General features: G+C 38.2%; 1 protein-coding gene across 3 annotated transcripts in view; it reads right to left on the bottom strand.

Annotated features, from left to right (window-relative positions):
• Window positions 1–18,615, bottom strand: part of ROCK1 (Rho associated coiled-coil containing protein kinase 1) — a 157,439-nt gene that overhangs the window by 37,434 nt on the left and 101,390 nt on the right. For all 3 annotated transcript variants that reach the window (XR_012427275.1, XM_005587067.3, XM_005587068.4), the window contains exons 17-19: window positions 7,269–7,375; window positions 5,819–5,969; window positions 1,217–1,377 (exon numbers count right to left, since the gene is read on the bottom strand). Coding sequence is in view for 2 of the 3 variants with exons in the window: in XM_005587067.3 (XP_005587124.1) it covers window positions 1,217–1,377; window positions 5,819–5,969; window positions 7,269–7,375 (419 nt within the window). In the remaining variant the exon portion in view is untranslated. The remainder of the gene's footprint in view (window positions 1–1,216; window positions 1,378–5,818; window positions 5,970–7,268; window positions 7,376–18,615) is intronic.

Below are 18,615 nucleotides of genomic sequence, written 5' to 3'. Positions count from 1 at the left end.
TGTTTTTTAAATGACTGAATATTATCTTTCAAATTTTGTACATTCCTCCTGCATGCTAACTTTAATAGGTACCTCTAGTTTCTCTTCTTTCTAAACCACTCTATATACCACTACTAAATTGATTTTTCTAGAAGTGCTTTCACCGATAGCTCCCATGCAAGTTTTATTTTTTAGAGATAGGGTCTCACTCTCAGCTCACTGCAGCCTCAATCTCCTGAGGTGCAAGCAATCCTCCCACCTCAGCCTCCTGAGTAGCTGGAACTATAGGCATACGCCACCACACATAGCTGATTTTGGTATTTGAGATGGGGTTTCACCATGTTGCCTAGGCTGGTTTCAAACTCCTGGGCTCAAGCAATCTGCCGATCTGCCCACCTCAGCCTCCCAAAGTGCTGGGATTACAGGTGTAAGCCAATGTGTCTGGCCACCCATGCAAGTTTTAAAGAGTATTGATATTTTGGCCTCCAAATTTCTCCCATGACCACTCAACATGTCTTCTTCTTTTCTTCAAAAAGTTAAAAGTTCTATCAAGTTCCTTTTTATGCTTTACTTACCCATCTTCTTATCCACCCGGTACTCATTTTATTATCCATATCTTTACTGATAATATTCCCTCTAGCAAATAAAACTCTGACTCTAAAACTATTACCTTTTGAAGTCTTACTCAACCTTTAAAATCTAGGTAACATGTTATATCTTCTTGAGAAGGCTTTCCTACTTTCGGTCTTAGAAATAATTTCTAAAGTACATATAGTAACCACCAGGACATGTTGTCATTTTATCTTTTTATTAACTGCTTTATAAAATGTATACCCCTTGCTATCAATCTAAGCCAGGAAAGACTACAGTTAAACACTTTTATTGAAATCTAAGAGCAATGCTTTCTTTGGGGATATAAGATGCATTATAATAAAGACTTTTTTTTTTCTTTAAAGCAGATGATCAGTTTTTTCAGGGAAGGAACTATGACATTTCAATACAGTTGTACTGTCATAGTGGAAAATGGCATAGATTACACAGAGTGAATATTCAATAACTATTTGAAGAGGAAAATTCTAGGTGCTGGGGTAAGCATATAGCAGTGAACATAGACCCATGTCAATCATTTCATTCAAATCTCCTTCACGGTGTTTAAATTATAGATAACTCTTCAGTCATAACTTATATAATCGTTTCTCTTTTAATAGATGAACAAAGTCAGTACTATTTTTCTTACTTCATCCTCCATCCTTTCTTTATTTTCAGTCAAATGTTCTAGTTTCTGCTGAGATTGCTTCAGATCAACGTCTAGCATGGAACACTGTTTCTCAATCTGAACAACCCGATTTTCAGCCTTCTCTCGAGCTTCTCTTTCTTCTTTCAGCTTTTTTTCCATCTCTGGGAAAGCAAAAAGTTACAAACATTTAAAGAAAGAGTACTTTAATACATTTCACTTTATATGGGCTGTAATTTGGTTTCAAACATCTCTATTGTTTTTATCCTGGGACTTGAATAGAGCTATTAATTATAGAAATTCTCATGTTATGTAAACTGTTTATATAGTAGAAATCTCTAAAGAAAAGGAGTTATAAAATATAATACAGCAATAAAATCTTCTAAACCCAGCTCTTGCCCAGTGATGAGAGATTAATCAGTACCACTTTCAGACTAGAAGGTGAAGAGTATAGCTAGAAAGAAAGTGAATCAACAAAGAAGAACAATGAAGGTACATCAAGTAAAAGCAGAAAAATAAGGCTGTGGTTATTAATTTATACCCTGCATTGTTCCAGAAAAGGTTCAGGAGGCTTAAGGCTATGGTAGGAACTCCAACTTATACAATTCAGATGAATAAGATTCCACAGTAGTATAATACCTCTTTTAATTATTACTGGAATATATTAGTCTACACTGAGGCTCCTTTTTTGAAATATAACTAAGCTTCTGAGAGGTTAACTTTTCCATGTTCACGCAACTAGTAAGTTGCCCCATCAGGATTCTAGTTTATTTGAAGTCTGCTTTCCCACTCTCGAAGACCACCCTCTAGGTGACAAAATATAAACTATTAAATAAATATAAATAAACTATTACTTATCTTTCCCCCCAAACCTACAACTTAGCTGCACCACTAAATTGTCACCTCTTAAGACCCTTCTGTTTAATCAAACACAAATCCATCCACTATGTTCTTCTGACTCTTGATATCTCTCTCCTGAGCGCCAGACTTAGATACCAATTGACTATTTAACATCTCCACCTAGATATCGAATAATCTTATTAAAGTTAACATATCCACAATAGATGCCTTTACTTCTGGCCTATCCCCAAACCACTCCAACCCCAGTTAGTCTCAGTCTTTCGTTTTTTTTTTTTTTTTTTTTTGCGACGGTGTCTCGCTGTGTCGCCCAGGACAAAGTACACTGGTGCAATCTCAGCTCACTGCAACTTCCGCCACCTGGGTTCTAGCAATTCTTCTGCCTCAGCCTCCTGAGTAGCTGAGATTACAGGTGCGCATCACTACACGCAGCTAATTTTGGTATTTTTTAGTAGAGGCGGGGTTTCACCATGTTGCCCAGGCTGGTCTCGAACTCCTGGCCTCAAATGATCTGCCGGCCTCGGCCTCCCAAAGTGCTAGGATTACAGGCGTGAGTCCCCGCACCTGGCCTCCTTCTATCCAATTCATCATCAACTCTTGTCCTCTATACCTCAACTTCTTTGCCGCTCTACTACTACCAGTGTTTACAGCCTATAGCCTTCTAACTGATCTCCCTTTTTTTTTTTTTTTTTTTGAGACGGAGTCTCGCTGTGTCGCCCAGGCTGGAGTGCAGTGGCGCGATCTCGGCTCACTGCAAGCTCCGCCTCCCGGGTTCACGCCATTCTCCCGCCTCAGCCTCCGAGTAGCTGGGACTACAGGCGCCCGCCACCACGCCCGGCTAGTTTTTTGTATTTTTAGTAGAGACGGGGTTTCACCATGTTAGCCAGGATGGTCTCGATCTCCTGACCTCATGATCCACCCGCCTCGGCCTCCCAAAGTGCTGGGATTACAGGCTTGAGCCACCGCGCCCAGCCTGATCTCCCTTTTTATCACTGTTCTCACTCTTGAAAGCATTCCCCACAAAGCAGCAGAAATGATATTTTAAAAACATAAATTACACATCCCAGAAGCTTAAAATGTGCTAGTGCCTTCATACAAATCTTAGAATAAGAATACTGAACTTACTATCACTTCTGCCTGGAATGTATTTTCTCCAGCTCCTTTAACAGGTGGTTCAATTTGACTTTCAGTTCTTACCTCAAATATTATGAGCTCAGAGAGCCCTTCCTCAGAACCCCCATCTAGGGCAGTGCCAAGTCAAAACAATGATATTAATGTGTATTTTCTTCCCATTAATAATTACAAGCTGTACATATTTTCATTTATGTATTCTTTTTTTTTTTTTTTTTTTGTCTATCTTCACCATCTGAATGTAATCTCCGGGCTTCCTGTCAGTTTTAGTCTCTGCGATATTCCCAGCTGTGCCTTGTCTGTAGTAGGCAGTCAGTAATTAAGTGAAAGAAATAAAAGTAGCTCAATATGGCTAAAGCACAGGATACACACAACAAAGTGTAGAGCAGGAAGATTGCAAAGACAGACAGGTGTCAACTTAAAGATTCGGTATATCCAAGGAGTTTGAAAGGTACCCTGCAAACAATGAAAAGCCACTAAAGGATTTTAAGGATAACAAAATATGATTTGACCAGAAAAGAAAATTGTTCTAACCTAAGTGAGAATGATTGATGAATAGAACAACTCTTGGCAAAATGAGGATGTGATGTTCAGTAACCAAGATAATAGCTACTGAAAACTTTCTATGCACAGGCACTTTACATGCATTTTTCATCTAACTTAAAATAGTTACAGGGCAACACTGATCTGTCTGATTCCAAAGCCTTGGCTCATCTCATAAAGACCCTATGGCCATTAACTAGGTTAGTGAGAATAAAGAATAAGAGCAGGTTTGATGGATAAGATTATGAGCTTTCTTTTGAGGAAAAGATAATTTAAGATGCCAACACATCCAGACTGTAGTAGGTTAAGAATAAGTAGAAGGTGAAGAAAGACTTGTTAGAAGTTTGGATATTAAAATTTTTTTTTCTATAAAGAATCTGACACCATTGAATTTGACTATTTTATTATTTTATCTGAAATAAAACAGTAGTAATTAGTAAGGATCATCGATTGCTGCATGGATTTGTCTATTTGTTTTTAAGATGGAGACTTGTTCATGTTTACAGTAAGAAAGAAGATAATGGAGGTAAAAAGGTCGAGGATATAGAAAAGAAAAAGAGGTAAGAAGTTAAGATGAGATAAGAGGAGATTACCCTCATTTAAGATAATAGTGAAGATAATGAAGACAGGTAAAGAAGTAGGATAGATTGACAAGAAAACTAAATTTTGAGGAGTTCACACCTATGCTTTCATTATTTATTTGTGAAATAAGAATAGAGTTCACCTAAAATTGGGAGTGATAAAGAAACGGCACAGGAAACTTGAGAAGATAAATAAAAGTCTGGGAAAAGAAATTTATGAGTGATATGTTTAAAGAAATTGACAGCTGGGCATGGTGGCTCATGCCTGTAATCCCAGCACACTGGGAGGCCAAGGCGGAAGGATCCATTGAGCCCAGGTGCTCAAGACCAGCCTGGACAACATAGTGAGACTCTTTCTCTACCAAAAATAAATAATTTTTAAAAATTAAAAAAAAATTGACAACTCAGGTTGCAGATAATGCATTGGACTAACACTCAACTGCTTGAAGAAAGTGGCTGGCTGGTCTGAACTAGGGTTGTGTTTGGAGGCATAACACAGTGGAAGTACAAAGAAATGAGAAAATTGAGGGTACAAAGCAAGATGGCATATGAATTAACAGACAATGAGGTCCAGAATGGATCATAAAGAAAATCAAGGAAAGGGCTACTAAAAAACAGAGAAAAGACAGATTCCACTAACTTTTATAGGAAACAGAGTAGTAAACTGAGGGAACAAGGAGGTGAAATTGTGATCTTAAAAAATGGAAAGCATTGCCAGGCATGGTGCCTCATGCCTGTAATCCCAGCACTTTGGGAGGCCGAAGCATGTGGATCACCTGAGGTCAGGAGTTCGAGACCAGCCTGGCCAACATGGTGAAACCCATCTCTACTAAAAATACAAAAATTAGCCGGGCATGGTGTCCGGTGCCTGTAATCCTAGCTACTTAGGAGGCTGAGGCAGGAGAATTAGGAGAATTGCTTGAACCTGGAGGCGGAGATTGCATTGAGCCAAGACTGCACCATTGCACTCCAGCATGGGAGACAAGAGCAAAACTTTGTCTCAAAAAAAAAAAAAAAAAAAAAAAAAAAAAGGAAAGTATCAAAAGGAAGGCACCCTCTTCTTGATTATAACTTATAATTTCTTTCTTTCTTTGAGACATAGTCTCACTCTGTTGCCCAGGCTGGAGAACAGTGACGCCATCTCGGCTCACTGCAACCTCCACTTCCTGGGTTCAAGCGATTCTCCTACCTCAGCCTCCCCAGTAGCTGGGATTACAGGTGTGCGACACCACACCTGGCTAATTTTTTTTATTTTTAGTAGAGACGGAGTTTCACCATGATGGCCAGGCTGGTCTCAAACTCCTGGCCTCAAGTGATCCACTGGCTTCAGCCTCCCAAAGTGATGGGATTACAGGTGTGAACCACTGTGCCAGGCCTGTAATTTATATTATAATTTCTACAAGTTATACAGTATAAAATTTTGATCAAAACCAAATTTTCTGTAGTCACTATTTGAAGCCAATTTTGTAAAAATAATAAAACTGACACTTACCACACATTGCCACAGACTTTGCCTCTTCAATAGATTGATGTTTGTCAGTTAAACGAGCTTTGGTTACTTTGTGTTCATTTACCTCTTGTTCTAACCGTTGTTGTAATGATTTAAGTTTGTAGTTTAAATCTATTTCTAAATTATTCTTTTCCTGTAAAATGGGAGTAGGAGTCATGTAATAAACTGTGCAGAAGGCATGCATGTTAGTAAATCTTACATTTAATATTCTGGAAGAGATAAGATGCCTTATTTTAAAAATCACAATAAACACATATAATTAAAAGCAAAAGATAACCTTTTCTTTACCCCCTCCCTTCCCATTTGAATCATTAACCATGGCGGAGGGGAGAACAAAGCTGTGCTGGTGGTTATGTTCAGGACAGTTCATTGCTAAGATCAGAAATGAATAAGTCAAATTTTCAGTTTATTTAAAAATTTTTGATACCATCTTTTTTTTTTCTTTTTTTTTTTTTAAAGAGATGAGGTCTCACTCTGTCACCCAGGCTGGAGTGCTGTGGCACCTTCTTAGCTCACTACAGCCTTGAACTCCTGGGCTCAAGCTATCCTCCAGCCTTAGCCTCCAGAGTGGCTAGTATTACAGGCATGTGCCATCACACCTGGCTAATTTTTAAGCATTTTTTTTTTTATAGAAATGGGGTCTTGCTCCATTGCCCAGGCTATTCTCAAACTCCTGGGCTCAAGCAATCCTCCTGTGTCAGCCTCCCAAAGTGTTGGGTCTACAGGCATGAGCCACCTTGCCTGGCCTGGTACCACTTAAAAAATATATACTAACTGATGTTTATCTACATTTGCATCTATATCCACATTTACTTTGCTTTCACAAAAACAAAACAAAACAAACCACAAAGCATCCTGTGGCAAGTCATTGACATAGAAAGGAAAAATGAGTCAAAATATATTCCATTTCTGTTTGAGTACCCTTTTCTACTCTTCCTTCTTTTATCCTAAGTCCATATTTACACCAGCTTGGCCATCAAAAACTATTCTAATTGTGACAAAACATGTCCAAAGGACAAGATAAGTAAGTCATGGCTTTTCTGATAATTTGCCTGAGGTTCTAATGAACCTCCAACATTACAGAGAGGCTTTGAAAAAGTGACAGCTGTATCTCTATATCATCTATCTAACTCTTAGCAAGGTACATAACAGAGAATAACCAACGACATTTTTATTGTTAAGAAAATTCTAAATGCAAAGGCCAATCATTTATGCTCTTTTCTATTTTGCTAACCATAACAAAACAGAACAGGTACTCATCATCTACCATGTACTGATCTGTTGTTTTCCTTCTTCATAGGCCCTCACAGCACATTCATCTTACTCATGTACAAAGAAAATAGGCAAATAAACTTCATAAAAAGGTATTTCCAAACCAAAGCAATCTGTGTGATACTATTTTATAATAATTGGTATATATTAAATCAATTACCTTTTCTGAGTGATTAAGCATGTCTTGAGCCTCTTTTCTTTCTCCTTCCACTTTTTCAAGATTATGTTTGAGATGCTTCACCTCCTCTTGTAAAGATGTAATTCGAGCTATCAAGTGAGAAAAAAGTTCAAGTCTGTAGTCATTGAAAGAAGTCTTCTTGTTCAGTGTGACAATTTAGTTTTTAAAAAATGTGTTGTTTTTTTAAATGTATTAAGTTTCCTGATCCGATAAAATTTATTAAGTGTTTTCACAATAAACACAAGATACAGAATAAAAATATTAATGCTAATTGGATATAATCTAGTGCACATTCCTTATTTACAAGTAGCCAAAGAGATGAAGCCTCAGCTTCAGCTAGAAATCAGATCCAAGTCCTTATTGAGTGCTCCTAACAACATTAAAGGTGAGAGCCTTTTTTAGTCAATTAAGGCAAGTATTAAATGGTACATATGTGCCAGACACTGCAGTGTTTAATAAAATTATTTTTAAACTTAATGGAGCCAAACTCTATTTTCATAGAAAACTAAGTTTTTAAGGAATTCATGTACTCTAACAAAGCTTAGTTTTAACTTACCTGATGTTCATGCCTTGCAATGGTAGTAACTCATATATTTAGTAATTGTCTACTCATTAAAACATGCTTTAACCTTATAGGCATTTAAGGCATAAGTATTTAATAAACACACAAATTTAAAACATGTAGAATCTAACTTAATATACTTATATTGTCCAGCTTAAAATAAAAATTATATTTTCATATTTTGTGATTCAAAGTGGCCTAGGATTTGACAAGGAAAATAGATGAAGAACCTGAAGGGCCAGTAAAAATTCTGTACTACTCAAAGTACAGTCTGACTTACTGTACTTGCCCCACTCTCAAATGTATTCTAGTTACCTCCCATATTTCAGGGTTTCTAAAGTAGTTCTTTAATAAACAAATAAATATTAAGTCTTTGGCACCTGATAATGCGTATCTGGCTAGATTAGTTCTAGATCTAGAGAACAATGAAATAATTTTATTTACACACTCAAGATATTTTCATGTTGGAGTATGTTCAGGTAGGAGAAAGAAACACCTGCTGCTTTCTTTCAAATCATTGACCAAAAAATACAGAGTATGTGTGTGTTTGTATGGACATAGATAAAGCAAATGTGCCAAGATGTTTAAATGTTGAAGTGCTATTTAGAAATTATAATTTAAAAAATAAATGATATAATTATCTTTAAAATGGGCCAGGTGTAGTGGTTCACGACTGTAATCCCAGCACTTTGGGAGGCTGAGGCAGGCAGATTGGCTGAGCCTCAGGAGTTTGAGATCAGCTTAGGCAACATGGTGAAACTCTGTCTCAAACACAAAAATCAGCTGAGTGTGGTGACACAAGCCTGTAGTCCCAGTTACTTGGGAGACTGAGGTGGGAGGATCACTTGAGCCCAGGAGTTCTAGGAGAAAATCTGTTTCAAAAATCATTTTTAAAAATTTGTACAAAGACAGTAATTCAAATTAATATTTGAATTTTTGAGGTAGAAGCAGTTTACTAAGGAGACAAGATAATAAAACTATATGGGTTGAATCCACACCAGATTCCTAACAACCACATGAAAGAGACAAATTAAGTATAGTTTATTTTCCTCCTTTACTCTGTCTGAAAAGAAATGTCAGAAATAAATAGAACTTACATGTGCAATACATGAAAACAAAAAAGCTTTATATACAGAAAATATAAAAACACAGTGGGAGGAATAAGGGCCCAAATACCAGGTATCATAATCTAAGTTGATTAAAACAATAACATTTCTAAAAGCTAATAGGAGATAAAATCTTCATAATCGAGTCAAAGACTTTTTCGATAGGCCACACTAAAAATAAAGAAAAAACTAGATACACTGGACTACATCAAATACAAGAAATGAAGACCTTCTGCTTATCCAAAAGCGGCACTGAAGAGTGAAAATGGTCCCACCATGCAGTAGGCTGACTATAGTTAACAATAACATACTGCATATTTCAAAGTAGCTACAAGAGACGATTTTGAATGTTCTCACCACAGAGAAATGACAAATGTTTGAGGAGATGGATATACTAATTACCCTAATTTGATCAGTACACATTGTATACACGTACCAGAACATCCCATAAGCACGTACAATTATTATGTGTCAATTAAAAATAAAATACGGGGAGGCAGAGAAAGGTGGCCAAATAGAAGCCTCCACCAATTGTCCTCCCTGCAGGAACACCAAATTGAACAACCATTTGCAAAGAAAAGCACCTTCATAAGAACCAAAAATCAGCTTAGTGATATGTATCAGCTTGGCCACAGTGGGGTACAGCACCAAGCAGGCTCTTGGGGTCCCCAATTCCAGGTTCTGGTTCTCGGACGGCATTTCTGGACCCGCTCTGGGTCAGAGGGGAGCTCAATGCCCTGAAGGGAGAGTCCCAAGCCTGGCAGCATTTACCACAAGCTGACTGAAGAGCCCTGAGGCCTTGAATGAACATCGGCAGTCACCAGGGGGCATCTGCTGCAGGCCTGGAGCAGTGGTGGCCATGGGGAGGGACTCTTCTGCTTGTGGAATAAGGAGGGAAGAATGGGAAGGGCTTTGACTTGTGGCTTAGGTACCAACTAAGCTGCAGTAGAACAGAGCACCAGGTAGATTCCTAAGGTTTCCAACTGTAGGCCCTGGCTCCCAGATGGCATCTATGGATCCACTTGGGACAAGGGGGAGCTCACCACCCTGAAGGGAGGGATACAAGCCTGGCTGGCTTCACTAACTGCTGATTATAGAGCCTAGGGCCTTGAGTGAACCTAGGTAGTAGCAAAGCAGTAGTTACCATAGGTCTTGGGTGAGACCCAGTGCTGTGCTGGCTTCAGGTCTGACCCAGCACAGTGCCAGGGGTGGTGGCTACAAGGGTGATTGTGTAATCCCTCCCCCACCTCTCCCTGGCAGCTCAGCCCAGAGAGACTCCATTTGTTTGGGAGAAAGGGAAGAGAACAAGAGTCTCTGCATTATAATACAGATAATCCTTCCAGATCTTACTCAAGACCACCAACATGGTACCTCTAAGAGTCTGCAAGAGCCACAGTATTACTGGGCTTGGGGTGCCTCCTAATACAGATATGGCTACAGTGACCAAAAACTTGGATCACAACACCTAAGTCCCTTCGAATACCTGGAAAGTCTTCCCAATAAGGACAGGTACAAACAAGCCCAGAATGCAATGACTGCAATAAATACCTAACTCTTCAATGCCCAGACACCGACAAACATCCACAAGCATCACGACCATTCAGGAAAACATAACCTCACCAAAGAAACTAAATAATGCCCCACAGACCAATCCTGGAGAGACAAAGATATAAGACCTTTCAGACAGAGAATTTAAAATAGCTGTTTTGAGGAAAATCAAAGAAATTCAAGATAAAACAAAGAAGGAATTCAGAATCCCATCAGATAAATTTAACAAAAGATTGAAATAAGTACAAAGAATTGGGCAGAAATTCTGGAGTTGAAAAATGCAACCGACATACTGAAGAATGCATCAGGGTCTCTTACCAGCAGAAATGTTCAAGCAAAAGATAGTATTAGTAAGCTTGAAGACAGGTTATTTGAAAATACAGTTGGAGGAGACAAAAGAGAATTAAAAAGAAGGGAACATGCATATAAGATCTAGAAAATAGCCTCAAAAGAGAGTATCTAAGAGTTATTACCCTTAAAGAGCAGGCAGAAGGAGAGAAAGGGGTAGAAAGTTTACTCAAAGGGTAATAATACAGAACTTCCCAAACCTAGAAAAAGATATCAATATTCAAGCACAAGAAGGTTCTAAGGCTGAAGCCTTAGGTCTGACTCAGCACAGTTTCAGGGGTGGTGGCCATAGGGTAATGATAAGTACACTGAAAAACAGTATTGTAACACTGTAATTGCAGTGTATAAATTATTCATATCTTGGGTAGACAGATTAAAAGAACTGATCAAAAATAACAACTACAATACTTTCCAAGACGCAGTAAGATTATAAATAGAAGCAACAAAAAGTTAAAATGCAGGGGACTAAGTTAAAGTGTAGAGTTTGTATTAGTTTTTTCTTTGCTTGTTTGTTAGTTTGTTAATGCAATCACTGTTAAGTCATCATCAGTTTAAAATAATGGGTTAGAGGATATTATTTGCAAGCCTCATGGTAACCTCAAATCAAAAGACATACAACAGACAGATACCCAAAAAATAAAAAGCAAGAAATTAAAACCTATCACCAGAGAAAATCATCTTCATTAAAAGGAAGCAGGAAGGAAGGAAAGAAGGAAGAGAAGACCACAAAACAATCACAAAAATAAAATAAAATAAAATAACAAAATGGCAGGAGTATGTCCCTACTTATTAAAAATAACAATGAATGCAGATGAACTAAACTGCCCAATCCAAAGACATGGAGTGCTGAATGGACGAAAAAACAAACAAACAAAAAAACAGAACCCAATGATCTGTTGACTACAAGAAACACACTTCACGTACAAAGGTACACATAGATATACATAGAGAACACAAGGGGATGAAAACAGATATTCCATGCCAATTAAAAAAAAAACAAAAAAAGAGCAGTAGTAATTATACTTGTATCAGACAAAACAGATTTCAAGACAAAAACTATAAAAAGGCACAGAAAAGGTCATAATGTAATGATAAAGGGGTCAATTCAGCAAGAGAATATAACAATCGTAAATACAGATGCACCCAACACTGGAGCAACCAGATGTATACAGCAGACATTGTTAGAGCTAAAGACAGCGAGAGACCCCAATCCTGGAGACTTCGACTCCTCACTTTCAGCACTGGACAGATCATCCAGACAGAAAATCAACAAAGAAAACATCAGATTTAATCTGCACTATAGACCAAATGGGACCTCATAAATATTTACAGAACATCTCATCCAACAGCCACAGAGTATACACTCTCCTTAGCATGAGGATCATTCTCAAGGACAGACCATATGTTACGCCACAAAGCAAGTCTTGAAAAATTCAAAAAAAGGAAAATTACATCATGTATCTATCTTCTCTGACCACAATGAAACAAAACTAAAAATCAATAACAAGTGGATTTGTGTGTGTGTGTGTGTGTGTGTGTGTGTGTGTGTGTGTGACGAAGTCTCGCTCTTGTACCCCAGGCTGGAGTGCAAATGGCATGATCTCGGCATACTGCAACCTCCGCCTCCCAGGTTCAAGTGAATCTCCTGCCTCAGCCTCCCAAGTATCTGGGACTACAGGTGCCCGCCACCACTTCTGGCTAATTTTTGTATTTTTAGTAGAGATGGGGTTTCACCATGTTGGCCAGGCTGGTCTAGAACTCCTGACCTCAAGTGATCCACCTGCCTTGGCCTCCCAAAGTGCTGGGATGACAGGCGTGAGCCACCATGCCCTGCCAACAACTGGAATTTTTGAAACAATATAAATACCTGGAAATTAAAGAATATGCTCCTGAATGACCAGTGGATTGATGAAGAAATTAAGAAGAAAATTAAAATACTTCCTGAAACAAATGATAATGAAAACAAAACATACAAAAGCCTATGGGATACAGTGAAAGCAGTACTAACAGGAAAGCTTAAATCTCTGAGCATCTACATCAAAAAGGTAGAAAAACTTTCAATAAACAACTTAATGATACATCTTAAAGAACTAGAAAAGCCAGAGCAAATCAAACCCAAAATTAGTAGAAGAAAATAAATAATAAAGATCAAACACATGCAACCTACCAAGACTGAACCATGAAGAAATCCAAAACCTAAACAGACAAATAACAAGTAATGAGATCTAAGCTGTAATAAAAAGTCTTCCAGCAAATAAAAGCCCAGGACTGAATGACTTCACTGCTAAATTTTACCAAACATTGTTTTTTGTTTGTTTGTTTTGTTCGTTTGTTTTGAGACAGAATTTTGCTCTGTTGCCCAGGCTGGAGTGCAGTGGTACAATCTCGGCTCACTGCCACCTCCGCTTCCCCGGTTCAAGCGATTCTCCTGCCTCAGCCTCCCGAGTAGCTGGGATTACAGGTATGCACCACCATGCCTGGCTAATTTTGTATTTTTAGTACAGATGGGGTTTCTCCATGTGGGCCAGGCCGGTCTGCAACTCCTGACCTCAAGTGATCCATCCGCCTTGACCTCTCAAAGTGCTGGGATTACAATCGTGAGCCACCGCATCCGGCCCTTACCAAACATTTAAAGATGAACAAATAACAATCCCTACTCAAACTATTCCAAAGAACAGAGGAGGAGAGAATGTTTCCAAACTCATTCTACAAGGCCAGCATTACCTTGATACCAAAACCAAATGAAGACACATTTTAAAAGACAAACAAAAAAGCTATAGGTCAATATTCACGATGAACACACATGCAAAAATCCTCAAGATGCTAGCAAACCAAATTCTATAATACATTAAAAAGTTCATTCATCATGGCAAATATCATTTGCTGAAATATCACTGTTTTAGCAAAAAACTAATTTAAATATGTTAAAATGCCAAAACAAAATATAAAATTTACAAAAAGGCATAATCTACAAAAAGGCATTGAGTCCCACCAAGAATATATAAAAATTAAAAATAAATTAATGGACAAGATATAAGAAGAAGAAAATGCACATTAAGAAAAAGCCTCGGCCGGGCGCGGTGGCTCACGCCTGTAATCCCAGTACTTTGGGAGGCCTAGGGAGGCGGATCACGAGGTCAGGAGATCGAGACCATTCTGGCTAACACGGTGAAACCCCATCTCTACTAAAAAAAAAATACAAAAAATCAGCCAGGCGTGGTGGCGGGCGCCTGTAGTCCCAGCTACTTGGGAGGCTGAGGCAGGAGAATAGCAGGAACCCGGGAGGCGGAGCTTGCAGTGAGCCGAGATGGAGCCACTGCACTCCAGCCTGGGCGACAGAGTGAGACTCCATCTCAAAAAAAAAAAAAAGAAAAAAAGAAAAAGCCTCAGAGTCAGATACATTTAATGTAATTTATAGTACAAATTTTAAATCCACCCAGAAGACACAGGAGTCAAAATCTTGCACACCAAAAAACACTACATTAAAAATACGTAAAGCAAGGTATTCATGAAATACCCACAGCTAACGTCATACTCAATGAACAATCCAAAAAGAAAATTGAGAAAATTCCATTTACAAGAGCATCCAAAAGAATAAAATACCCAGGAAGAAATTTGCATATAGAACACTAAAAACAAACAAACAAAAACACTGCTGAAACACATTTTAAAACATCTAAATAAATAAAATATATCCTTGTTCATGGATTGGAAGACAATATTAGTTTTGATGTTTTTTTGAGACAAAGTCTACCTCTGTCAGCCAGGCTGGAGCACTGGGACGACAGGCGTGCACCACCACACCTGGCTAATTTTTAATTTTTTGTAGAGACAGGCTTTGCCACGTTGCTCAGGGTGGTCTCAAACTCCTGCGCTCAAGTGATCTGCCCACCTTGGCTTCTCAAAATGCTGACATTACAGGCGTGAGCCACGGCGCCTGGCTGGAAGATTTAATATTGTTAAGATGGCAATACTACATAAAGTAATCTACAGATTCAAATAAATCGCTATCAAAATTCTAAAGATCTTTTTTGCAGAAATGGAAAAGCCAATCCTCAAATTCATATAGAATTGCAAAGAACCCTGAACACGTAAAACATACTGAAGAACAATGACAAACTTGGGAGGGCTCAAACTTCCTGATTTCAAAACTTGCTACAAAGCTACAGTGAACAAAACAAAACAGTGCGGTACATGCTGGCATAAGGACAAACACACAGATCAATGGAATAGGGCTGAGAATCTAGAATATCATAGATGCATTATATCTATATTCAATTGATTTTCTTTTTTTTTGGAGACAGGGTCTTGCTCTGTTCGTCCATGCTGGAGTGCAGTGGTGCAATCTTGGCTCACTGCAACCGCTGCCTCCCAGGTTCAAGTGATCCTCCGGCCTCAGTCCCCTGAGTAGCTGGGACTACAGGTGCGTGCCATCATGCCCAGCTAATTTTTGTATTTTTAGTAGAGACAGGGTTTTGCCATGTTGCCCAGACTGGACTCAAACTCCTGAGCTTAAGCAATCCACCCAACGCAGCCTCCCAGAGTGCTGGGATTACAGGTGTGAGCTACTGCACCTGGCTGCCAATCGATTTTCAACAAAGATGCCAAGACCATTTACAGAGGAAATAGTCTGTTCAACAAATGTTGCTGGGACAACTGGATATCAGATGCTCAACATCATTAGTCATTAGGGACAATGAAAATCAAAACAAACAACAATGGGACAACCACCATATACCCACTAGAGTAAGTATAACTGAAAAAAGGAAAATACCAAGTGTGGGCAGGGATATGGAGAAACTGGAATCCTGTACATTGTTGACAGGAATGTAAAATGGTGCAGCCATTGTGGAAAACACTTTGGAAATTCCTCCAAAGTTACACATAGAATTACCAGAAGACTCAGAAATTCCACTCCTAAATATACACTCCTAAAGAATTAAAAACAGGTACTCCAACAAATACTTGTACACAAATGTTGAAGCAGTGCTATTCACACAAGCCAAAAGGTGGAATCAATCCACAGGCCCATCAACAGATGAATGGCTAAGCAAAATGTGGTATATACATATAACAGAATATTACTCAGCCATAAATGAATGAACTACTGACACATGCTACAATATGGATGAACCTGTAAAACATTATGCTAAGTGAAAGAAGTCTGACACAAAAGGTCAGAAACCCTGTCTCTACTGAAAATACAAAAATTAGCTGGGCATAGTGGCACATGCCTGTAGTCCCAGATACTTCTACTTGGGAGGCTGAGGCAGGAGAATCACTTGAACCCGGGAAGCGCAGGTTGCAATGAGCTGAGATCATGCCACTGCACTCTAGCCTGGGCGACAGAGTGAGGCTCCGTCTCAAAAAAAAAAAAAAAAGAAAGAAAAAAGAAATACACGGGAGGCTGTGAGAAAAAAACTCACAATGATAGTGAAAACTTTTAAAACACATTTTAAAATTTGACAGAAGAGACACAAATATTTTAATAGTTCCTGATCACAATAAATAAGAAATTATTAATTACAAAAAAATTGTTTCCTACCTCTGTCCATTAAAACGACCCACTAATATTGACCAACCCAACAGTAGTGAGTACCCATAGAATTCAGGTTACAGACCCTGAATGTCATATGCTACAAAAGGAACTGGAGTTCCTAGGCAAATGGGTGATTCCAGGTCTGGGCCAAAAAATAATCCTGGAAAATCTATGCATATCAAAAAGCAAGGATGCTATCCAAAACTACTAGGGTAGTGTCTAAACTTAAAGAATTCCTACTAAACTTCAAGTGAGCATCATTAAGAAAAATGCAAAGGGCTAATATATATTAAATATATTAAAATTCATGAGTTCATAGATACATTTTTAAAATTCACTAATCATCTTTGGAGGATGCCTGGGAAATAACTCACTGTTCCAAAAACTGACAAATAATTAAGTATTTAACCTGACTTTCTTTTATAAGCTGTACCTCAAAGTAACTACTATATAATTGATGAAGAAATGTTTATCTCTAGAGTAGTATGCCAATTAACAAATGAAGAAGGATAAAAACAGATGATCACCACCGCAAATTCCTAAGGAAACAAAGGTCCTAGGCAATGATATCATCAATGGCTACTAACACCACAAAAAGATACAGCCAGACTTTAAGTTTTTACATTTGTTTGTTTGTTGTTGTTTTTGAGACAGGGTCTCTCTCTGTTGCCCAGGCTGAAGTACAGTGGCACGATTTCGGCTCACTGCAACCTCCGTCTCCTGGGCTCAAGCAATCCTCCACCTGAGCCTCCTAAGTAGCTAGGACTACAGGTGCGTGCCACCATACCTGGCTAATTTTTGTATTTTTTGTAGAGATGGGGTTTCATCATGTTGTTCAGGTTGGTCTCAAACTCCAGGTCTCAAGAGATCCACCCACCTCAGTCTCCCACAAGTGTTGGTTTTACAGGTATGAGCCACTGTGCCCAGCCCAGATTTTATGTTTATGTATCTCCTGGTACCTAAATACTACTACTTACAAGTATTCTTGACAAAGTCCTACCCGAAATAGATCACATCTCTAGATCTAACATCTGGTTTAAAGTACTATCGCAGACACAGCAACATGCTAAATGATACCAGCGGATGAAATCAGTAAAATTCTGAATGGGAGCCACTCACAGGACCAAAAAAACCCTGGTTTCTTTAACCAAAAACAGTAGCAAAAAGAGATTACAAATAACATAAAAGGGAGGAGGAAAATACAGATTAAAATAAACTTAAGGGACGTTATTAATGAAATGCAATGTCCAAACTTTGGATCCAAATTCAGGCAAAATAAATGCAATAATAACAACAAATTATGAGACTACTAGAGGAATTTAAGCAGTAATTAGATATTTTATAATATTAAATAACTGTCACCTATTTTCTACCTTTGATAATGACATTGTAGTTATGTTTGTCTTTCTAAAAATGAGTCCCTAAGATAATGAAATATTTACAAATTAGGATGTATTTACAAAAGGACAACATGGTGCCTGATATGTGCTTCAAAATAATTCAGTGTCAGAGGATTGGGAAGGGGAGGTAGAGGTATAAAATGAAATACGACTGGCTACCAAATGAAGACTTTTGAAGCTAAATGATGAGTACACAAGAGGTCACTACAGGACAGGTTACGCATCCTTAATCGGAAAATCCAAAAATCCCAAATGCTCCAAATTCTGAAACTTTTTGACCACTGACATGACATTCAAGGATTTCAGATTTGGGATACTCATAATGCAGATATTCTTACAAACCACCCAAAATCCAAAATCTGAAGCACTTCTGGTGCAAACAATACAAAAAAAAAAAGACTTTCAAAAATGGTTAATTAAAAAAAATTGTTTCTTGCCATTCAATCTGAAGAATCACAGATAAACTTACTATATGAGAGCTTATCAATTCAGTTAAAATTTTCAATCCTCCATAACATTTTGATCACTTTCATTAAGCCTCTATAGCCTGAACTTTTGGAAACTTTCTCTGTAATCAATCGCAGCCTTATTGTTTCACTAGTCCAGGCACTGGCAAATGTCAGGGCTGCAGCCTGGTTCTGTACAGACCTCAAGCTAAGAATAGTTTTTATACTTTAAAGGGTTATAAAAAGTAAAAAATAAAAAAGACTATTCAACAGAGGTCATATATGGAGGACACTCCATTAATGAATAACAATCAAGACTCTGCCAGAAGCCCATCATCCCAAACTAAATTTATACTTGAGAAGCCCGAAAGTTCTTAAAG

The sequence above is a fragment of the Macaca fascicularis genome, chromosome 18, assembly GCF_037993035.2.
Source record: "Macaca fascicularis isolate 582-1 chromosome 18, T2T-MFA8v1.1".
Lineage (NCBI taxonomy): Eukaryota > Metazoa > Chordata > Mammalia > Primates > Cercopithecidae > Macaca > Macaca fascicularis.
This window is presented reverse-complemented; position numbering and strand designations above follow the sequence as displayed.